This window comes from Struthio camelus, chromosome 1, assembly GCF_040807025.1.
Source record: "Struthio camelus isolate bStrCam1 chromosome 1, bStrCam1.hap1, whole genome shotgun sequence".
Classification (NCBI taxonomy): Eukaryota; Metazoa; Chordata; class Aves; order Struthioniformes; family Struthionidae; genus Struthio; species Struthio camelus.
In genome coordinates this window covers 190,865,251-190,889,773 of record NC_090942.1, presented here as the reverse complement: position 1 = coordinate 190,889,773, position 24,523 = coordinate 190,865,251, and the positions used below count along the sequence as shown (strand labels likewise).

Sequence of the window (24,523 nt, the reverse complement as noted above, 5' to 3'; positions counted from 1 at the left end):
GAAGAAGAAAAACACTTCAAGTTCCAAGTGTATGCCTCTTACTTGCAAATAAATATCTAGAAAGAAATCACTTGCAAGGCTACAGCTCTGTTTCCGTGAGGCTGTGCTGAACTTGAGCGCGCTCAGCCACCCTGAGGACCAGGAACGTAACTGATGTGCACATGTATAACCACAGGCTTCCAAGGGCTATGGCAAGCGGAAAGAAACTCGCTCTCAGTGGCAACCCTAATCTTGGCGTATTCACAACCAAAGTAGTGATGGTGAAGGGCTGCTGGAATTGCAAACGCCGGTGGCCAGTGGCAGCTGGGCATATTTGCTCCTTCGCCTCTCTGCCTCCGTCCCTGTCCATCCCTGCCCTGCTGCGATCCCTGCGGCTGCCTTCTCTCCAGGACCGTGCTCCACGTTACAGCAAAAAACCCCACCTCCGCCTACTGGCTCGGGGAAGCTTGCAGGTGCCTATGGGTAAAAGCTTTGCAGAGCACAAATTCCTGGATGGGTTAAATCTAGTTGCTCTCAGACATCTGTTCCTGGCAGTCCATTTCCCTTTGCAAACAAACCTTAACAATCTTAAATAAATCTTGACAAATCACCTTTTTGTTGCACGGTCAACGACATCTTGGCCTGTTTGCTCCTTCACACTTGGGCCTCTTCAACTCTTTCTGACTATTTTCCTCTTCCGGTGGGGATGACCTCTGGGAAACATTAAAATATAAGTCAGCAGTGATGGGAATGAAAGGCATGCAGAGATGTGCCCAGTGGGATCCAGATCCCGTGTCCTAATTACTTGTAGAGCCATTACAGTTTCAACAACGTAATTTTTCAGCTTGTCTTTAACCCACATGGGCAAGAAACAGGAGCAGCACTAACATTTTCTCTCCCAATTGTATATGAAGGCAGAGTTTATGGCACTGCAAATCACATGCGTGTGTCTTTAGCATCTCCTATTAGCGATTTTGCAAATCCAGCCATTTCTTTTAGGTAATTCCAAGGCTTACAAAATAATAAGAAAATACAATAATAGGAAAAAAGCCACTTAACACCAACCTGCAAAGTCCATTGGATATCGGCCGCACGACTGCTCCTACTTCCCTTTCAACATGATGGTGCCGTGCTTTAACGAGCATTTTAAAGACAGATGATGCAGCCGAGCAGTGGTCAAACTTACCCGGGGACTCCTGGGTCCCCATGGCTGGATCCGAGCCCCGCTGGGGCCAAAGGTCTGCCCTCCAAAATTGCCCTATGCCTGGGAAAAGAATGGCAGCCTCTTAGGGAAGGATGCACCCAGTGAATACAAATCCCCGCGGCCCAGTGCGGTGGGCTGGCGTAATCCAGCAGTGGCACCAGGTGAAGTCCTCCCTGCCCCTAAGCTGGTGGATGGTGGCGACCCTGAGCAGGCCAGCGAGGCTTACGAGGGGGTCGTGGGACACATCAAGGAGTAGCTCTGAAATGCTACGGCTGGCTGGATCTCAGAGCCCAGCCACCGGGCTGACCGGTGGGGACAGCCGCAGCAGCTCTTCCCGGGCCCACGGGAATTACCCCATTGGCACCGTCTGATAATGTGCATGGATATTTGCGGGTTGGTATATGCCGAGAGTGAGGATCTGGAGAAAGAAACCAGGAGAGGAGGAGAGAGAGACTGTGTGGTTTGCCCCAAGGTCAGAAAGCTGTCAAAATCCTCAAGTAAAGCGATCAATAGCAATTTTAAGCAGTTGGGCCAGCCACCTTTTTTTTTTTTTTTTTAAGTCTGCTTATGAGAATGGCTTTTGAATATTTATGTCTGGATCGCTTATTTGGAAGAAGTTCCAGCTGCAGCTGCTTCCGCTGAAGTGACACCAGCCTGGGCTGCCGTCTCCTAGAGACCTTAAGTTTGCACTCTAAGAGTGTGGAAACTTTTTCTTTTTAAAGGCTTGATTTGCCACACGGATTCAAAGCTGCCATGATTATGAAGAGTAATGGGATTTATTAGTGGTTTAAAGACCGGTGTAAGAAAATAGACAGACAGAACCGCAGCGAACAGGACAGGGATGGTGATCCTGGAGAAAGGGCCTTTGGCAATTGCCATGCTGGCTACGGCAGGAGGACTTGGAAGCCCGACTGCTGCTGTGAGAAGATAAGCTCTGCGTGGGCAATACCTACATCTTCAAAACTGAAACTGAAAAGAACAGAAACTCCACATTTATGCGAATAATTTTGCAAAGTTACCGCTTCCATCAGGCTCTGTCAGCAATAGGAAGACGGGTTTCCTGGGAATTAAACAACTGGAGCCAATACTTTCATACTTCACTGACCTCAGATAACAAGAGACTATCTTCATTAATGAGCGCAGGAGAAATACCTGAAGCTTTTGGCTGAAAGATACTGCATAACTTTTTTTTTCCAACAGCTTTTTGTATGTTTCTGTACGCTTGTTGAAAGAGAGAACTACTTGTGTAGCTCTGCTGTGCCCCCCCTCTCCCCCAAGACAAAGCTGGAGAAAGGTGACACAAAGAAATACCTTTGGCTGTTATTCTGAATCAGGTTTGGATTTATTTATACAGCAGTTTTAAAGTCTTGTTGCTCAGACTGGCAATTCAGTATATAAAAAGCTGCACACAATTCAAAATGACAGAAAATCACACGTATGTTCTTTTGCAGAATTATCTAGTCAGGCAATTAGACACTAACAAGGTATATATGTGAGGCGGCTGAGGTTAAGGCTGTATGTACGGTAAGGTTTGACAAATTTTTATTTTTATATTACTCTTAAAACAACATACAATTGAAAACGTGTTGCCCAGAGATAATGAGGTTTGCATTTAAAAACCAAAACAAGTCCCAGGGCACAAATAGCCTTGGACTTCTGAAACCCTCTGGGATCAATTCAAAACAGTCTTTCACATAGAAAAAAACCCTTTCCTACCAAACACAAACAAATAAATGAAGCCTATTTTGACAATGTCATTTTTGTGCTATCAACCCGACGTCATCGCAGCCTCAAATACAATGCATTTCTGTTGCTAATTGTTTACTATTTCAGAAACGCATCTCATCCAAAAAAAGCCAACATGCACAGCACATCCACTACTGTAACAGCATAAGCAAAGAATAACTCTCTGTAAACATCAGAAAAGCGGAGATTTTTCTCAGGTGACAGTATTGCTCTACCAAAATCTAAGCAATTTTTTTCTGGATCAAACATCACGGTAGTTCAATATTTTGTCTTGAAGACAGATGCAAAGAAGTTAGCAAGTTTTCATGAAATATCTTTACTGCTCTGAATTGTTCCTTGGTAACACAGCAGACGGTATATATATATGTATATATATATGTTTTGTTCTTGTCATTAATGCAAAATATTCCTCCAAATTCCTCTTAAATATCCTAATATAGCATTTGCCTGCCCCATGATGGGCTTCGTTTTATTGGCTTCACTGTGAATTGCCTTCCACACCTATCTGACATTACAGAAGAAGGGGAGCTTACTCTCAAACAGGGATAATTTTTAGCAAATGTATTAATAAATGCTCTCTACATCATCAGCCCAAAAGATAAGCACTTCAATATCTAGGCTGATAGGCTTTTTGCATCCAGGAAAATCTCCCCAACGTTTGGTTACAAAACAGAGTTTTCTGATGTGCTTCAGGTTGATATGCCATTACACTATCTGGCAGCACAGAATAGCAATCGAATCCATTAATTGTGCTGGGAGCTGCTTACCAGAAATGTTACCTAGCAATTATAGTGAGAATTTTCTGTGGAATAAATTCTGTTTCTTAAAATGAGATTCTGAAAAAAAACCACTAACATTTCTGCAGAAATGCTTTACAGCTTGTTCAAATGGGACAAGCTCATCTTTTCACATGAACGCTTACAGAGCTTGTAATTTACTGCATTACTGTTTATTTTAATGACTGTTGTAGGCAATGACTTGGCATTGGTTAGAGGAGATTAATTTGTGTATTAATGCATCTCGAAAGTTCACTCAATTTACACAAAGTAATGAAAAGCTTAAATTGAAACTCTCAACAATTCCAGTTTCCCCCTCACCGAAGTTTGCACCACATACTTCATCAAGTTCCTCAAGAGGCTGCTTCAGAGCAAAAAAATATTAAACCGATCAGAGAAATTGTGTTCCAAATGTGTATTCAAGGCTTTATGAATGAGACCTGCCTATCCCACGTACCGAGGTGCAATGACTGTAAAATTATGTGAAGCCACATTGGCATGATGCAGCTGTTGGAGCTCCCTTGTTAACCCTCCTCCGGAGCAGCACAGACCCTCCATTCAAACATGCCTTTGGAGTAGGGTGGGGTGGAAGACCATGATGAGGGCAGAGAGGGGAGGAAGCCAACAAGAAGAGTATCTCAGCTTACTTGGATGGCAAGAGCTGGCAGTCAGCGACATCTGACAACTGGTCCTGAATTTGGAGGAGCGACTAAAGAACAAAAATGAAAACCAAGAGCATAACAAAGAAACTTTAATGCAAGCAGCCCTTGTTTGTGCAAACACTCCCTGTTAAAGACTCTCTGGATGAGCAAAGACTTCTCAACGTGTCTGTGACATTCGTTCTTTAGGTGTAAGGCAACATCTGATACTAAATCACTTTGTCATGGCAGTAGGGTTTCCAAAACTGGGCATGAGGATCATTTTTTGTGAACCACAATTTAAGTATGATGCTCATTCTGTCATTGCTCTAGTTGCCTAAATAAAACAACCACAGTTAAATATATTTAATGTTACCTTTCCATTTAAGAAATAGTGGAATTGCTACAGAGATATTATTTAACCTACAGTTGCAGAAGAGCTACTTTTGATCAAAAGGGGGAAGGAGACAACTCTGAAAGTAATAACCAACTGAGAAATTGTTTGCTGAGACCCACTAACAAAGGTCTGCTTGAAAGGAGAAAAATAAAAAGGTCTGCATTCAAATCCTCCTCTCCCCTTGAAACAAAGCCTCAGAAACTCAAAACTGAGTGATTTAAAAACCAAAAAGAATCCCCAAAAACCTAAGACAAAACCAGATCCTTCTTCCCACTAAAGGCAGCTGATTTTTCAAAACACAAAACAAATTGACTATTAAAAAATGTGCTGTCTATATGTTAAATATATTGTACATATGCATTCACTTGTGACACTGAAAATCCCCCAAGATTTTTCAGCACACGGATACTGTGCCTTCGGCTCACGCACATATGCAGTACGGCCAAAAGCATCGTCTTCTGTGACTTGTTGGGTCATTGCTCTGTTCATATAAATGAACATACAGTCTGTCACAGTAGTTTTTCTCCCAAATTACAGTGAACCAGATGGTATTTAATATGTAAAATGTGTGACACTTTCAAAAATGCTGCTAGGGTTTGTGGTATAAAACTATGTACACGGATAGACCATATTTTGACCCTTTCCAATAACTCCTTTGAAAGGATTCAAATGCTACTTGAAAGAGGAAGACTGACTGAAGCCCAAATATTAACACAACTTTCACTTCAGGTGCTACACATGCACACACACAAAAGCTAAAGAACTGTAAGGATGGATGTAGATTTTTAAATAGCAAATGTATTTCCTTTTTGAGACAAAAGAGGCATTCTGCTCTGCAAAATAACTGACAAAGTAAGGTTTATTATTGTTTGATTTTCACTTTGCATTTGCTTAAGTGAGATGGGTTTGCTGATGGATGAGCCCTGCAAATCGATTAGACTCAGATTAGATTTTCTCTTCTTGTAGACCACCACTTTACAATTAAATCTGCAAATCTTGGGGTTTTATTACCTCTTCTGCTAATACTATCTCTCCCTGCTATAGTACAGAATTAATACTGCACATATACAAACCCATATTTGTGTAGACACACCTTTTCAGAAATACAAGTCATTCTTGGGGGTGAAAGGTGTCATTTTAGTTTACACTCCCCAGCAGAAACTTCAGTCAAGAAGTGTCCTGCCCACAAGCCTAATGGGGATACTTCCATGGCCATCAGGCCAGGCTCAGCAAACAGAACTTAAGCATGGCAGGTGAAACGAAGAAACTGTCAACCCTACTGCAAGATTGGTTATAAAGCTCCTTAAAAATACTTATTTTAATTAATTTCATGCTAACAAAAAAAAATGACTGTTTCAAAGTAGCAAGTTTACACTATTATTTTTGTTATCCAGCATGTGCCTTTATCAGTTTATTCTTAATATGGATGTTTCTTCCTAATATTTACAGAAAAGGAAAAATAGTTCTAAAACAATAAGATATTTATTTTGCACACAAATATTTACAGAAACATACTTAAAAAATTAAGTATTTGAAATTTAACTGACTTCAAAAAAGCTTCAAGCTTTTATGTTATAAAAACATATTGCCTTTACTATGCTCAAATTTAGTATTCAGATCTCTGGATTTTCTTATCAGGGCTTTCTTTTGTGCTTCATCAAATCGATTGACTTTGAGATCCTGGTCTCGGTCAAAAGGCCTTCTTTCTTGAGGTTTCTTTTCTTCAGATGCTTTGCTTTTCAGCTTTTTATGATGTATGTCCATGAGAGATTCTGACCTCCTCGACTCCTGGAAAAGTGGGAGGAAGGAGGAGGGAAAAAAATATTATAAAATGTCAACAAGATATAGAAAACACAAATGATCAAATGGGCCAAGAATCAGTAAGGCTAAGAATTCCAAAAAACTTAGTACTTGGAAAACAGAATGCTAAATTTAATTCTGCACATACAGCGCAGAATAGTTCTGAAAAGCACAGGCCATTTTGTCTATGTGGAGTTAGACACTGATAATTCACTTCCACTGATGTTAAAGATACCATATTATTTTGAAATCTCCACATATAGCAGCAATAAAAATAATGTGAAAGAAATATAAAGATACTCTGCCATGATTAGCAGAAACATAAGCTAAGAAAGGCAGGAACAAACGAGACAACCTTTTGATCTTATTCTCATGCATAGTTACGTCCTTAATTTGTCCTCTTAAATTTTCAGTATTTATCTGTTGCTGGTCCACAATACAAGGTCACAGGTGTGAACTAAAGAACGCACTGAAGCATTTTGCCAGGTCAAGGACTCAGTTGTGTTTATAAAAGAGCAAGATCCAGCCTAAAACTGATGTAAAACTTGCACTGACTTCACACAGGCGCAGGATTATGTGGCCCCTCCTTTACTCTGATGAAGTGCATTTCTGCATCTCTCTGCAGTAAATTCTCCAACTCTCAAATCATTGCAAACCTGCCAAAAGGCCAGTCCAAACCAATTCTCTCATCAGAAAGACGACGAGCAGGTCCATTTGCTCTTATCTAGCAACAGAGGACCTTTATTCTGAAAGATTCACTTCCCATCACTCCAAGTACAACTACTTATTTCACCAGACACAGCAATAATAAAGCATATATGACATTAAAAAAAAAAAAAAAAAGATTCCCATGGAAAACAGAAAACGGAGAACACTTTTTCCTGGTGCAACTGCATTGATGCAGACAGAATTGCACCAGAGAATAAATCTGGCACTAGCACTGCAGGAATTAAAAGTAAGAAACCACTTTAAGAATTAAAGCTCTTTTCTGAGAAAATATCCTCAATAAAAGTTAACAGAGGAAGAAAAAGGAAAGAAGAGACACAAAAACTTTAATAGAAAAGAAAACAAATAGAAGAAAGCCAATACAAAACAAGCCAAGAAACGATGTTCCTAAACAAAATGCCTTCTGCAATTTTGGGATAGAAGTCTGTTAACCTTAAAAACAATAAAAAGGCATGAGTGTGTAAATATACGTGTGTGTGTGTGTGTGTGTGTGTAAATATACGTGTGTGTGTGTGTGTGTGTGTGCGTGCGCATGTATATTTTATTCTGGCAATGGAACAGAACAAATATGTTATACTACATCCATAATGGCAGTGCAAACAGAAAATATAGAGGAAATTTAAGGTAGTATACTAATAGATCTGGATTTGCAAGCCCTGTAAATCAAGAGAGACATATGATTTAATGAACTAAAATAAATTATCAAAAGTGCCAGATAAACTTCAATCTTGTAATATAAGCCAAGGCTGCGATTTTCCAAGTTAATTATACTCTCAGGAGACCTGATTGTCTTCTGCAAGACTTCAAACCATAAATCAGGGGAGAACAGGAAGGAGCAGCTGTAAGGCAGGTAATAGCCCACATGCACTGGAGGATGGGGTGGACAGAGAGAAAGGTGAAAGGGAATTTGATGTAGAGTTCAATTTTTTTTTGGTTGGTGATCAACATCTGTCTGTGAAAATTAATTGTCTCTGCAAAGACTGAGAAAAACTTCATTTAATTATGCTGTTGTAATGAGGCAGTTTGTTACACCATTGCTCTGCTTAGTCCATTAAGCTTTTTTTTTTAGGGTGAATCTATATTTCATCCTAAAAATTAAATCTTTAGTACCGTTTTCTTCTTCCTGGGATGCTGGTAATTCAGTGAAGCAAGCTAATGTTTGAATCGAGGTTGCCTATTCACAGCAACAAAGTCCTAATGAGAGGATGATTTAAGTAAAACAGCAACTGAAACTGCTATAGGAGAATGCATAAAAAACTATGCATACAAAAAAACAACTCTAATACCCTGCTTTCAGCAGCAGCTTAAGGACCAAATCCTGCTCTTGTTGAAGTCAAAGAGAAATGTTCTAATGACTTAAACAGCAGTAAGTTTGGGCCCTAAAAGGGAAGAATGTACTGGTATCACCATGGAAACCAGCAGTGCTAGAAATGAGAATCAGAAAGAAAAGAGTGAAGAATTAAAGGAAATTCGTGAAGAGGATGCCTTCTGCTATTACACTTACATTGTATGAAGTCACCTGCTCAACAAGTCTCTTGTCTCTCCCAGACAATACAATTTCTTCATCATCCTTGCTGGTTGACTTTTTTGTCTCTTCTCTTTCCTGATGAGCAGAAGCAAATTACATGTTATAGTTATCAGAATGGCTAAAGTAAATAGCATGGAAATCTATAGTTACTTTAATTAAATATGAAGGATAGAGGCCACCAGGTATTTCTGGTTTTCCTTGATAAGAGAAGAGACTGGACACAATTCAATTCACACATTGAATTGGAAATTCAATGAGCTGATACAGAGTAACAGGCTACTGCAAAAGAAAGACAGAAAGACAGAAAGAGAGAGAGAGAGAGAGAAAATAACAGAATAGAAATGTTAGTTAAAACGGTTATTTCCTCTCCTTTAGCCTGAATTCACGGGTTTTGGTAATATAAAGAGAAACCTGAAAAAAGCTTTATCATTGAACAGCTCAGTGGATCTTTAGTTTGTTTTCACAGAATACTAACAACATGTACACTGCCTGCATGTACATGAATGAATAAACGCTCACTTTGGCTTTTCTCTCTCTGTCCGCTGGAGTATCTGTCCAAATGGATCTATCGCCTGATTTTTCATCGGCTCTTCTCTTGAATGTTCTTGGGCCAAACCCAAAGCTTTTCAGTTCAGGTGGAAGCTCTGTCATCCACGATTCCCTGGTAACTTGCTTGGGTTCATCCTTTACAAAAGAAATAAAGTGAAAAAAATAGAAAAGAAGCAAATAAACTAAACTTGCCACCTGAATCTATTAACTTCCAGCAGAAGTTATGGATTTTTCTTCGTCTTAACAACAATCACAACCACTTAGCATCCGAAGTAAAACTGCAGCTTGGGTCACATAGAAAAACTGCCAGGCAAGGAAAAATACAAATACATCCACTAAAAAAATATTAGAAAAGAAAAATATTCAACTCACACTGTCTGCTGAAGTAAGTTTTTCTTTCATTCTCTGAGCTCTGCGTTCAAATTCTTTCGTTACATCAGATTCCACTGGTCCTTTTGCAGGCATTGGGCCTATAAGGTTGTCTTCCTCTTCACTACTATCTGTTACCTTCCAAAAATAAAATATTTCTCTCAACCACAGCGTTAAGACATTCAAGAAATGCTTTAGCTTCCTAGAATCAGAACGATTCTGTTTAGAAGAGCATATAAATCTTATACAATGCACGTGATAATCACACAACAAAAGCATAGTTTACAACTCCATATTAGACCTGTTCTAGCAATTTAACACGAATATTTAGTCCCTACGTTTCCAGAACCAGGACTTCTAGTCCCTACGTTTCCAGAACCAGGACTTCTTGTCCCCATGACAAGAACACTAGTAAACACAGAAGCAGTACACAACAGACTATCGCTACTTTATGCTGCTCTACGTGTGTCGCTGTAGCCTCAGTGGGTAGGTAGATTAGAAACAGACGGGCATTCAACTTTGGTAATTTGGGCTTCATAATCACCAGTAAGGTTTGGATGCACCTCCATAACAAGGCTCACAGTTTCACACAGCAAGAGGAACTCCTGTCAACAGAGTTCAGATTCCGCATGGACACTAGGAAGATTAATAAGGAAGCCAGGGTACAGGTGGCACACATGGAACGACATCCTGGGTATAGTTGCTGCTAGTCTAATCTCTTGGTCTTGTCATTCACTTTAATCCCTTTTCACATTGCATTTTCAACAGTTACGTTATGTGGAGAACTGCTGAAAAAGTTAAGTTTGAAAGGGACTAGATATCAAGAAAACTTTCTGCATACAGGGTACTGTATAGAAGGCTCACAGTACTGTGCAGAGCACAGTAGAAATGGATAGAATGCAGAAAAGGGGGACACTGAGCGCTACCCTGGAAACAAGGCTAGGGAGCCCAACATCTACAAAAGTGAAAAGACAGCCTACAGCCTGAACGTGGGAGATAAAGCAATGGGAGTAGGACGATATCGAGGTTGCAGATTCAGGAAGCACAGAGCATTGAGAATGTGATGGCAAAGGTCTTTCATGCAACAGGTAGAGGAAAGGGGAGATTTGCTTCCATTAGGCTGAACTTTGTTTGTTGGGTGGACACCCTAACACCAGATGTGACATTACCAGAGAGGAGAACAAGAGTGCTGAGTAGTGCAAAAACAAAATTACGAGCCTTCTGTGTAAAATAAGGCACCTGAGGCAAAGGTGACGCAGGGCCTTCAGTAGAGAATAGGAGAATAAAGTACAGAATCCACCTAAGGGGAGCATGAAAATGGAGGACAAGAGAAAAGAGGAAAGCAGTAAAGGTACTTTGCAACACTGAGTTCAAGCCTTAATAATTAAGGCTGCTCACAGCTGGCTGCTCACCCCTGTGGAGGGATTTGGGCTAAGGAAGTCAGAAGACAGTAGGTGTGAGGTTAGTCACTTCATTATTTTGTGTGCTGTCTGCTACAGAAACTGGTATGCCTTCACGACCGCTCCAACCTAGCCAAGCCAGCTGACACTACGTGCTTTTAGGCGTTGGCAGAGGTAAGAACAGTGGAGAAGCAAACTTGGAGGTAGAAAACAGCTGGGTATGACTGTGGACCACAAGGTAGAAGAAGAGGCTTAACAAATTTAAAAGCTGTATCCAATCTGAAAGGCTGAGGTAGGTAAGAAATAACTGGTCACTTATAAACACTAATAATGCAAGTAGATAATACCAGCTTCTGTTGTCTTTTTGCTCAGAAACATTTACAGATTCAAACTTCCACATTAAACTACCACTATTTTAACATTTAGAGGATGAGGTGACCCCCTTCTCTCCTCCCCTGCCTTTTTTTTTTCTTTTTGAATGAACAGGTGGTGAACGGGAAGAACTAACTTGAAAAAGCAGCCCAATGAAACAATTCCCTCTCTCCACATACAAAAAAAAATGCAAAGATATTAGGCTTTCACAATAAATTGTCAAGCAGTGGAGGATGAAAGACAAAAGAAATTCCATGCTGGGTTTTAATTGAAGAAGCATGTCTCATTGCCTTTCTCATTAGCATTAAGTTCAAGTCACTCCATTACCACCTACCTCAAACAAGATGTAATTTAACAAACATCAAAAAATAACGCCCCTCTGCTTGAAGGAAAAATCAATATAAAGTGAAGAGTCAAAAGGGAATAAGCTGCCTCTAAAGACGTACGGAGATATCAAATAATTAAATAATACTAAAACAAAGTAAGTAAACCCAAACAAATTATTCTATCAGATTCAAAGGTAAAAAAAAAAATAGGAGATTATCAGGGAGAGAAAAAAAAATTAAAATAAAATAAAGTTACATGTAACCAAGTTGATGTCAGAGATGAAGATCTGTATAAGAAAAAGATTCTTTTTTTTTGCTGTTTGCAAAATATATAAGCAGCCCAGTTTTGACATTCCTGCCTCAAGACATTTGTCATTATGATAAATTGCTTGGTTGTTATTTGGAGTTATAACATGACGAGCTTCTTAAAAATGTCAGACAATCATTCTTCATGATAGATTATGACAACACTTGCTGTAGGAGGCGGGAGAATGATATGCATTGCAAGTACTAATCAAAAAAGAAAAGTTGCAGAGCAGCTTTTGTCTGATCCCTTCCTAGCACGTCCTATAGTACCTGGGAGTTAAAAATCAAAAAATGTAAATATTTTAGAAATAAACAGAATAACTACAGAAACAAATGATAATTTTTACAAGGCATTAATATTTAGTTTATCATATCCTGAGAGTGATTCGGCTGCCTAACATTGGTAGCTAGTGTCATTTTGGATGTCCAGGGTATCGTGCCTGGCTTAGACATGCTGCTGCTCTGGAAGGATGCAAGTTTCTCTCAGATGCTTTGCCCTATCTGCCAGCCCTTTGCAGACGACTCATATCCCACAGAAAGCTACTGGATGCCCATGTTTAGGGAGCTGAATCCTCCCCATACTTCCAGCAGCACGTGTGTCACACAACTTACTCGTGAATGTTCTTTAGTAGCACAAGTATTATTTCGTAACTAGGTACTAGGTTGTAGGACTTCTACCCAGTATGTACATAACCTGATCAAGACAGTCACACAACACAAACTGAAAGGTGTGTCAGTGCCACTGTCCCTGATCCTGCTGTGCCTTACTCCAAGGTACAGATCTCATCTTGAAAAGATCATGAGTGACACTGTAGCATCATTCTTGACTGGATTCTTTTGAATAAATGTATTTAACACCTGCACTAACAAGCATGTTAAGAAGGTGAAGTTTTGTTAAATACTCAGTTCCTTCCCCCCTCAGTTAAAGGCGTAAAAGCTTGAATTATAGCTAACTATTCATTCTAATAGGTTGCATTACTGCTTTAAAACCTTTACAATTTTGAACCTTGCCAAGATGTTCACTTGGGAAGAACATGTCATAAACATGTCATACCAAAAGAAAGAATGGAAGAACATCACGGAGAAGTACTCTGCAATTTCAGACGCCTAGCTCTCTTGTGTACAGCCTGCAACATCCATTTAACAGCAAAATCACAACAAACCAGACCAGCCGTTTTCTTTCTTAAACTTATTTATGCTCCAGTATTTGACTCAAGCAAAAATGAGCCAGACACTTTCTGGTCTAAAATTAGACTGCCATGCTAAAAAATATGTCTAGTAGACTTTTTCAGGCTCCTACTTGTTTAAGCATTTCAGATAGCTTGTTCTAAAACAAGAGATGTCTGTTTTCACAAACCTGGGTACAGAATTCTGATGAAACAGAAGGTCCTATGGAATATTTGTTATTCCCAGCATCCTCTGAAGGTTTCCTAAAGCCAGGTGGTAATGCAGGACCTATAACGGGCCTCAAGGGGAAAAAAAGTGTTTTTAAGTGAAAAAGGGAAGTAACGTAACCAACAGCGACAGTAAATTATATGACAGCCTTCTACTGTTTGGTGCAGCAACAATTTTTAAATAGATTAACATAAAAGTGCTGAGGAGAAGTATGATTCCCTTCCTTCCCTGTGCCAAGCGTGCCCCCTCTGCGCACATCACAGAAATCATTGGATTCATAAGAACAGTCTATCCCATTTTCAAGGAAGAGAGCTGTAGATAGCTGGGAAGCAAGAAAACTGGGAAAGCTGGAGCATGTGGTCAAGAAAACTCATTTATTTGCTTCCAAGCTTCCTTCATCAGATTCAAGAGCAATGAAAGGTAAAAGGTCAAATATATCTTACTCCTCTAACAACAACAAAGGCAATTTTGCTATTCTTGCCCTGTACCACAGTTTCACAGCCCTTCAGTAAAAAAAAAAAAAAAAAAAAAAAAAAAAAAATCAGTGAACTGCTCTGATTTTAAATGTTTCTTTCTCCTTGGGGTAGGAAAGACAGGAGAGGAAAGGTTTTGAAATCCCAGGTAACTTCACTGACTTGGTTTATATAGCAACTCTGCAAGGAGTATGACAAGTCGATTGGTTCCAGGGACAGAGAAAGGCAAGGATCTCTTTTCAGTGGTAAGGATAGTTTAAAGTGTGCATTTTACAGTACTCACCTTACAGTATTGAAAAGACTCTTGCATATAAGATCCTCTTTTAATAGTCCACCATACTCTTTAAAGGCTAATAAAAAGCTAATAAAAACCTGAAAAATCATCATCTGAAGAAATATCTAAGTGAGAGCATCCTTAGAGTGTATCAGACAGAGACTTTATTGCGATCTCCAGACTCCAGGCTTTTGGGCAATCAAATGTAACACAACATTAATTGAATTATTCTAATTATGTTATTCTGTTAAATCCAGTATAATCTAATCAGCACAGCCCTGCAGTAGTGATGTTTTTGTCAGGATTTGAAGGGCAAAAATAAAAAAGAAGGAAGTCTTGCCAGAAAGATACCAGTAGAGAGAATTTAGCTAACCACAGAGAGGCACAAGCAATACATGTGAGCTCAGGCCAAGACAGGGGCACTGGTGAGGTTTCAAACCCAGGCAAGAAGTCTGGGATAAATCTGAAACTCCACTTCCACCTAGCTGCTGGCAGAGAGAAGCAGCCTTTACTTTCCTCCCTTCCTTTCCAACTACTTTCTTGTTAAAACCATGTTTTAGGTTCCCAGGATAAACTAAAGAGTTCGAATGTAAACCCAAACAGATAAGGCAAAAAGAATCCTTTATTTTAGTGTACAAGCACCTTTATTTTGTGGGCAAAGAGATTTACATCAAACTATAAATAAAGTTTTCTACTGATACACATCAGATTATCTACATTGTGGGCTATATCTGTGCAACTTGTGAAAAAGAGTAGGTCTAAAAGACCCTGCCTTGCTTCCGTCGCAGCTCAAAGGCTCTTCCAAGGATCAGAAAAATGGTTCCTATACTCATCCTTCCCACGCTCTTAATTCTATGCTTTTGTTCCGCATGAATAACTCTGTTGCTCAGGTCTTTCCTCAGCAGCACATAGCTGACATGATTCTTGACAGTTTCTTGGATGTCCAAAGGCTCTCTGACCAGAGGAAGTGAATCCAAATGAAACCCTGTTAAATGCACTTTGCTGCTCTAGGCAAGCTTCAGCACCTATGCACATATACACTTAGGAAAGGAAAACCTTTTAAGGAATGAAGCTTTCATTTAACGCATACTGGATTTCACATATGGCAAGGAAAGCTTTCCTGTTGTTGGACTGTAAGTCCTGACTAATACAGCATGTGCATTTCAGCATTCTTCTGATGTTTAATTTCAGAATTTCAAGGTAAACGTTCATTCTTCACCTTGATGTGTAAATATTTCCGGAAAACGTAGGAGTATTGCACTTCTGCCTAACTCTGGCAAAAAGCAATATTCTTTCCAAAGTTGAAGGAAATCTGTTCATATAGACATGTTATGCTGGAATGATTTAAGCAATTTTTAAAAAGCTATAAATTGCCACGTGAGCTGCTCTTAATTATGATTATTTGCTTTGACAAGCCAGGAAAAGATGTAACTGAGAACAAAAGCTTTTCTGAAAGAACAAGTATGTCACACAGAGCTCACAAATACTATGTCCATACATTGAAACAAACAGCCTTACATTCGTTTCAGTTATTCATGGCTAGATTGCCAGCTGGCCATCTGCTCAATGCTTGGGGCAATGCAGTGGGGAGACAGTTTGCAGCATCGTATCTACGCCCTGCAGAGCTCAGCGTAACTACACTGCCAGGTGTATGGGGGTGGAAGATAGACAAGGCTCTTCCCACACACTGCACCTTTCTCCACCTATTCAGGAATATGGGCCGTGTGCAAAACAGCTCTGTACAATCCGCTTTTTCAGTGCGTGCCAGGCACAGTCATACGATGAGCTAAGACAAAGGAACTACCAGGAGCCTTTTACTGTTTTAATCCCTCATGCCCGTGCACAACACTAGACAGACTCTCGCCCTCTGAATTTAAGTGCAAGTAATCCACCGTTTTGGAAATAAACTGCTACGTAGAAATAAGAGTTGCATGAACGTTCAGTTGGATGAACGTTCAAAAGACTAAGATTACATGGGAGATGGGAGAGCACTCATATTACTGCTCATCTCTCTAATCTTCAGACTGCAAGTTACCTTTTCTCTTCCTCTTTCCCTTTGCACATTTTGACTTCACAATTTGCCACAACAGTATTCACGTCAAAATCAAGAAGGCAAGAAGGCTACCTCACCTAATACCAAAGGCTACAGGCATATATTTATGATGCTTTATTAGAGATTATATTATTTTTTAGTGATTTCCCACATCTGGTGTTGAGCACAGCTCAACAACAAATTGGCTCACCTTCCTAGAACTGACAACTCATATTAAACAGGTAGGTATTGATTTTTTCTATCTATCAGCTCCCTACTGCTCTGAGAAAGGGAATAGGGATCATGAGACTCGACCACCTTTCATTAATGAGCCTTCCCTTGGAAGCAGCGATTTCAGTATGGATTACCATTTCACCTTGCACAAGAAAGTGCAAAGACTGATGCAAAGACCAGGAGGCTGTGAGACATGGTTAAATTATGAATGGAATTCGTAACTAGTTTTCTTCTATAGGTATTTTATAATTGTGTGCAATCAAATGGAAAGCTTTCTGAGAGGGGCTATAAATAACACTTATTTGGTTAGACCTGATAACTTGGTTTCTCAAAACCTATAGGATTCAGATTCGTTTTCTACCTGTAGATACGTAAACAATAATCCTCAGTACATTAGCAAAGCAAAAACTCCAACACTCTGCATTGTATTATGTCACACAAAACCTAACCGCCCTATTGCCTCCCCCGCCGGAATGAACTACACAAATATGGGTCCTTGTATCCATCGTTTGTTTTTCCCCGCACTCTTTTTGAGATATCATAAGAAAAAGAAGTTTTCAAAACTTTGACTTTCAAAATATAAATCAGAAATTTTTTTCTTTTTCTCTCCAACCGTCCAAACGGTACTAGGAAGCCCCTGCATTCTGTTTCAAGGGAATGCTGTTCTTGTTCTCAAAATGCGGAGTAAAGAATTCTAATCACCTGACTCTCAAGTGCACAACTGAACTGTTCTGTAATAGTGCTGCACAATATTTTATCTAGAATAATTGTGTTATAAGGAAATGATCCTGAGTATTACTCTATTTTAATTACCTCTCTGGAGAATCATCCTGTTTTTTAAAACCAGGAGGAAGAGCAGGTCCAAAAAATCCATCATCATCTTCCTGAATTCTTTTTGGTTTTCTGCAAATAAAAAGATTTCACTTAATAATTATGTTGACATAGAAGGCAATTATCTACATTTTAAAAAGGAACCCCCCCCCCTCCCCAAATGATTTCAGACAGTCTTATGTACTAAATATCTTGCTGTTTCCAAGGAAACAGTGCAAAAGGATTCAAAATAATTTGGAGCAATTAAAAATTTGGTAGCATAAGCCTCAGTCCAAAAATGCTCTGACATTTAAAAAAACATTAAGAGTGCTTTTGCTGTAGAAAGAAGAGTAGTATAACGTTGAAATATCATTTTCTATGCACAAAGTAATTTTATATTCAGCACACTTTCTACATTTTTGTACAGTGCCTGCATTTTGACTAGCAGTTTTCCCAGTCCAATTCTACTAGGACTGAAAAATTGGTGAATAAGACAACAGGAGAAAAGTCATTAATATGTACTCCAACACTCATTAAGCCAGTGTAATGCCCTTCAAGACACACACAAGTTCTTAACTGTGAGTAATCAATCCCACTAGATTAGGATACATAAAGACTCATGTTATTTGCTAAACAGTTCAATTTTTTCATCATAGTTAACCAAATACATAAATTCATGTCCATGAATATTTCTTATGACCTCGGTGCAAAGCAGTACATCACATACAGGGCCAAATTCAAGTAACATATATCTATACGCATTGTAAGTGGTGATTGTCCTCAGCATACACAGTCAAAACATTAAGGAATTTTTCACTCTAATTGGAGAGCGAAACTGAAAGATGAACTTATACAAATCAGATTGCCCTGCATAACCTAGTTCCACCTTCAGGAGTTACCCAGGTCAGCTGAGCACTCTTGGCCCAGAAGAACATGAGGAACACGTCCTTACATTTTACTCGGGTACGGTGCTTGCCTTCTTATTTGTGTGATATTGTCTCTTTCTCCTGTTTTACAGAGACACACCTCAATTGCAATTTCTGCATAATTTTGTGATGTAAATGAATGAAAGACCTAAGAATATACTAACTTGGGTGTTGGAACACCTTCTGACTCCTCTTCGGAATCTCTATCTTCCTCTCTGGGAAGAGGAAGAGACTCTGAGTCGTCATCACTCTCAGGTGTTTCTGAGCTACAGCTGCTTTTGTAGCCTGGAGGCAGCGCTGGTCCTGCAACTGAACACCCAGCGTTATTTGGGATAGTTTATTAAACATTTCAAATGACTGTTATCCATCTTGGTATTCCCAAAACACAAAGCTACCTGGAATTCAATCATTACTATGTCTAGCATTTAGAGAAGATATCTAAACAAACTCCTAGTTTTTAGATGATTTTATGCAGCAACATACTGTAACAAACCGCCCCAGTACAGTACTGTAGTACATTATTAATACATTATTACCTTAGTTACCTTCTGTACATTAGTTATCTTCTGGCACAGGAGTAGAAAGGCCTGTTTTGTCTAACAACTGATTTAAAATGTATATGGTATAGATTGGTATATTAAAAAGAAACAATTATATTAATCAAGCATTTCAAGCTTGTTACTGAAGAATCACATCATTTGTACATGCGCAGAATGGGAGGCCATAGATTAGTGCAATGTAACTGCCATCCTGCTTTAGAAATGGTTTAGCTGAACTGGAAATAACCTTAATTGCTAAATGTGAATAGCGAGCACAGACTTAAATACTCTGCTGAATAAGGGATGATTTTGGCATTCAGACCTCAAAGAATCACCGCTGTCAGAAGACCTAGGTGGTAGATGGAACTCTCCTCATATGCGATCTGCTTTTCACTCTGAGTTACAAGGGATCCTAGCAAAGGAAAAATTCAGACTAATGCGGCTAAAGGGCACGAGCTGGCTCTGGCATTGTCCTCACCAGCATGTACAGTTATGGAATGACTCACTCGGATATAGTACCGCATATATTGAGTCCAGAAGTAGTTTAGCCATATTCATGCGGCACTGAACCTAATAATAAACGCCCCCCAAACAAGAAACTTGATACAGATACCCTCACAGCACAGACCCAGCTGGAGTAAAGAAATACCACAAATGGTCCCAAGCTAAGAAGACTTTCCAGATCCAGGTTAGAGCATCCAGAGATAGCACAGTTTATACAAAGCATGAATAACCTACCCATTTAATAGGTTTGATTGTACTGGTGATTTAATTTTCTGCAACACAGATGCAATGCCTCCTTTTAATTTTTCAAACACTGATTCCAAGAGTGGACAGGACAGGAAGACGTTTGGTGAGAAAAAGGCATTGTTAACTTCATGAATAGTCAAGGGTTAGAAGAAAAGATGCGGTGCAATAAAATCACATAAATGAAGGGTAACAGGAAATTACATCTCCAGTTAAAGAACTATGACCTTTTTGATGGTGTAAAATAAACTAGAGTTAGATTAAAAGTTCCCTTTTTAGCTGACAAGGACTATGCAGAAATTGAGACCTTTAAATGAGCTTTATGAAGCTTTTATTTGCCCTTCATGTAAGACACAGAACAAGGGCAAGTTATAAAGCCCACTATCTGCCACTTATTTTGTCTTCTGTTTTAATGAGAAGGACTTCAGCCAGGACACGCAAATTCATTTCAGCCCCAAGGAGGAAAAAAAGAAAAAAAAATATGTAAAAGTAAGTTCAAGATGAGTGGGAACCAACAGATGAATGATGAATAGGAGAGCAGGCCACAGCCAGGAAGCTTCCCATTTTGGTCTGAGAATCACCATCACATATAAGGTGATTTTTGTTTTTATTTATTTATTTTTTAATCAACCACTTTCTCTCACCCACTGGTACCCTGATATCCTGAAAGAGGAATTTCATTTGCTCTGAATGCAGAGAGGATAAGAAAAAAGGATCTGGGGTGAAAGGAGCAACCTGAGATGCCGTCTGATGAGTCTGATACTGCAGAGGAAGAGAGAAATTGGGAGTGGCAATGTGAGCTGGAAAGACCAAGTAAAAGCAAAACTATTTAAGAAAGCTTCTGTGGGACCAGTCTCCTTTCTCTAGCATCAGTCTACATGTTTTCTGTCTCATGATTCCTTCATACTACTCCCTCCATTATGCTGGTACAATTGCTTGTGTTGGCTGTGCAATAAATTGGATCAGGGAACTTATCAGGCATAAAAACAACACTGCAAAAAACCAGCACTCCCCTGAAAGAACTGTTTGTTCACGGAATTACAGCCTGAGCAGGACGGCCAGAAACAAAAGATGGACAGATAGGGACTGGTTCAGCAAGAAAAGCTGGCATTTAAAGCTTGGGGGATTGAGGAAGGGTCACGTGGACATGGTGAAAGAAATGGAGGAGAAAAAGACTGAAAGCTGGCCACTCAAGAGGACGGGCATTGAAAACGAATATGGAAATGGGGACTGATCGAGTCTAATAATCAGCATGGGCAACGATGGAGATACCAATTTGTAAAAAAGGAATAGAGGGGAGGGCTAGAAATTGCTGAGCATAGATGGAGGGGACAAAGAAAGAGAACGGTAAAGAGGGAGACTGAGATTTAATACGAAGTCTGCGAAAGAAACTCCCTAGATGCCACAGGAGAGCGTAAAGATACAGGTCAAAGGAGGAACTGAGGACGGCTCAGAGTGCCAGGAAACTAAAAGCAAGGAGCTGAGGAAGAGGCACGGATTTAGCAAACAACAGCAAAGCGAGGAAATAACTAGAACGCAGAGCAACCTCAGAGCAGGAGAATGGGATAAAAAAAAGTGAGGAGAAAACTCTGGGGATGAAGATATAAAGGAAACAGAGCCAACAGGACACGGCAGGTGAGACTGAGGTGACTTTTTCACAGCTGCTAGAAGGGGCAGTCCTATTACCGTTGCTCTGACTTGTCTTTTCCCTTGAACTGGCTCTGGTGCCCCTCCAACTTAACATTCACAAGCCAGTGGAGAACTACTTTCTTTTTTTGCTAGGTTAACCTCTGTTGTATTTAGTGAGTTCAAGCAACTTGCCATGACACCAGAAAGGCACCGGAAATCTGCTACCTTCAGCAGCAGTGAGCTGTTAGATCGACTCAGGCATATCACACACAGGCATGTCTACTTCAATAAATTGGGCCTCACCACTGTAATGGACAAAACCGCCCTCTGCCTTCCTGCCCTCCTCTCATTATTTGCAGCCATTTCCTAGCATTTCTTTTGTGCTGGTACAAGGAAGAGGATGGTACGGATGTAGCGGATGAATGGGCCAAAGGGAGCGTGACTCCTTTGTCAGCAGCATTGACTTAGGTCAGCTTCAAAGAATCATCGTGAGATGAAGAATCAGGTGATGAGTACGTCCCACAGACAGGGCAATGAAAAACTGAAGAAGGCAAGGTAGAGGGAATCAAATTTAGCAGGGATGAGTCTGTCCCTGTAACGTCTTCTCCCCTCTAGGTTCTGATAAAGATCCCAAGGGTTGAGTACCATCAGTTTTCTGATGCCGGCAAAGGACATTGATATCCTGTCGCAAGGTCTGTTTGAGCTCCCTCTAGTGCTGATCAACGGGGCAGACAACAACTAGTCCTTTCCCTTGGTTACCCCATTATCTTTAGAGGCAGAGATGCACAAGACGAATGAACCCAGATTCTAACCCTGCTCATGATTCAGAGCTTGAAACACCACATGCCAAAAATAATGTGGTGCCGCAAGCTGCAACTACTACATCTTCATTTTTTTTAATAAGAAAAAGGCAAGACATTACATGCTAAAAATTACAACCATTAACGGAGCTGTATCCTATCCATATAAAGATAACAAAAATGTAAATTTAGGAATAGCTCAACAAAAATGTTTTGTTTCATTTACTACATGTAATATGGTAATGTCATGTCCAAGATGGATGATATTAACAAACAGTTATCTTTAGTCTAACATTTTATAATACTGAATGAAAACTTTTTGATGCAATACTCAGAAGGGGTGCCCAAAGTTCTACTTTGTTGCTAGGAGGTGAACACTAAGAAAGAAGCCTAAAACAAAAGTGGTTTTAGTGGCAAACAAAGAGCAGCTCAAATATCAGAGAGACCACAAGAAAAAAAAAAAAAGAAAACGTAGGAAAAAAAACCCTGTTTAGCTCTGCTTAAAAGAGTCAGAAGATCAAGTATCTCTTAGAATACAAGAGGCAATATTTATTGAACATGTTTTAGGCCCATTCTGTCTCAAGACCCACTAAGCATCATACCGCGCAGAAGATGCGTAGGTACACAGCAGCCCCCCACATGATTTGACCCTCCTTTTGCAGGGTTTCACCTGGAGCTCTGCTTCTGCATAACAAAGCACGTTACGGCCAAGTACTTGCACCTCTTCTTCCCGCTACTCTTCCCCCCTTCACGCTGCAGCCATCTATCTCCTGTGTTCAGCAGATAAAACTATTTATGGAGACAGACTGTGATTGAGATCCAGGAACTGGTCAAATGTAAAAGTTGCAAATTTTTTTCCTGTTTATTTATTTATTTTAAGGTAAATCAATTCCTTCATCCACTTCACAGAGAAATACTCAGGTAGCTGTGCCAGCATAACTATGACACCTACGTCCACAGGGACGAAACGGGTTGAACGTCTTATATCAGATATTGCCAAAACACCTGGCATCATGAAACCATGTCCTAATGATAATTTAAAATTATTTTGTTAAATGGATTCAAACACAATTTGTAACAGGCGTCAGTACGTCAATTAACAGAAGGTACACAGGTGATCAGCACAAATATGTCACAAGTAAGAAAGACTGCACCAGCTTGAATAATCACGTAGAGACTTGTGTTCAGCACGCATCCAAGTCACAGTCAAGCAGCGGGCAGTCTGGTGCTGTACCTCCTGGACCTCGGTGTTGCTATGGTGTCAGTGAAGGCAAGCAGCTTGGCTCTCTCTTCCTATCGCTCCCTCTACTGGATTAAAAATTGAGAAGAGCAGATGAACACAGCAAACTTTTCCCAGTCAGAGCTGCTGTGTTTTGAAAAACCAAATGGCCCCTGAAACACAGCCAAAAACTGAACATACACAACAGTGGTCAGAGCTCTGATCGAGGATATACACTCTCCAGGCTCAAATCGCTACCTTATAGATATTATTGATTCAGAAAATAAGAGTTGCAGCGAGAGAAACTGAGCCCAGCAGCAGAAGAGCCAATAACCTGGCTGGCCTCAGGTGGGATAGAAAAATCACCTCCTACGTGACTGCTGTTAACGTGAGAAACCTCAGCAGACCAGGCACCACAACCTCACTGCTTCTGATCACAACTCACAGTCCTACACCCTGAGAGAGGCTGACTGAATTTTCATGGAATATTTTGGTTTGACAAAGGAAAAGATGTTGCAAGAACTTAACTGCCAACACCACTTTTTTTTTCCTCCTCTCCACTAACCTTACAACCTGAGGCTACTGTAGAACAACACATCACCAAAAAGCACATAAGGGAACCGAGAAACAAAGATAAAAAACCAAATTAGTTCAGCCATTCTTTAAAACACACTTCAGACGCCTTCATAGGTGCACGATCCAGTCACACGAATTCCTTCCTAACGAAGCCGCTATAAAAACGACCCGCGCAGGTTAGCTTCCTCCAGGTGTCACAGTGCTGCAGGTGGAGCCTTAAAACCTCCCCCCTCCTCCACCGCAGACGTGTCGCGGCTGTCACACAACCCGCTCCCGCGGCAAAGCTCCCACGGCTGCCACACCACCCGCTCTGTCGCCACGGCAGCGCTGCCGCGGCTCCAACCCCCCCCCCCCCTCCCTGAGGAAAAGCCCCGCTCGGGGGCGGGCGGGAAGGGCCGTTGGCGGGGGCGGGGCCGGCGGGCGGGCAGAGCCGTTGGCGGGGGCGGGGCGCCCCGCGCTCGCGCCCTGGGGGGAGGGGAAGGGGAGAGGGGAGCGTGTCGCGCGCCCTCACCCTGGCTGAAGTCCTCATCCGGGTCGGCCTCGGCGCGGCGCGGGAAGCCCGGCGGCAGCGCGGGGCCGATGAGCTCGCGCGCCATGGCCGGGCGGCGGCGGGCAGCGCGCATGCGCCTAGGGACTGCGCACTCTCCCCCCGCCACAGCCCCGTTCCGAGCCGCGCTCCTTCCTCAACTCCCCCCCTCAACCCTCGGCTTCACTTCCGGCGCGTCCCGATGACGTAACGCGAGGGGCGGCGGG

The 24,523-nt window shown here is 40.8% G+C and overlaps 1 protein-coding gene across 1 annotated transcript; it reads right to left on the bottom strand.

Moving 5' to 3' along the window:
• Positions 1–2,503: 2,503 nt before the first annotated feature.
• GPALPP1 (GPALPP motifs containing 1) lies at positions 2,504–24,510 on the bottom strand. Its single transcript, XM_068929763.1, has 8 exons — positions 24,282–24,510; positions 18,425–18,569; positions 17,338–17,427; positions 13,474–13,582; positions 9,716–9,850; positions 9,314–9,478; positions 8,771–8,869; positions 2,504–6,528 (listed from the first exon to the last, which is right to left on the bottom strand). Exons 1-8 carry the CDS (start codon positions 24,391–24,393, stop codon positions 6,313–6,315), a joined length of 1,071 nt encoding a protein of 356 aa, XP_068785864.1. The 5' UTR covers positions 24,394–24,510; the 3' UTR covers positions 2,504–6,312.
• Between the last annotated feature and the right edge of the window lie 13 nt (positions 24,511–24,523).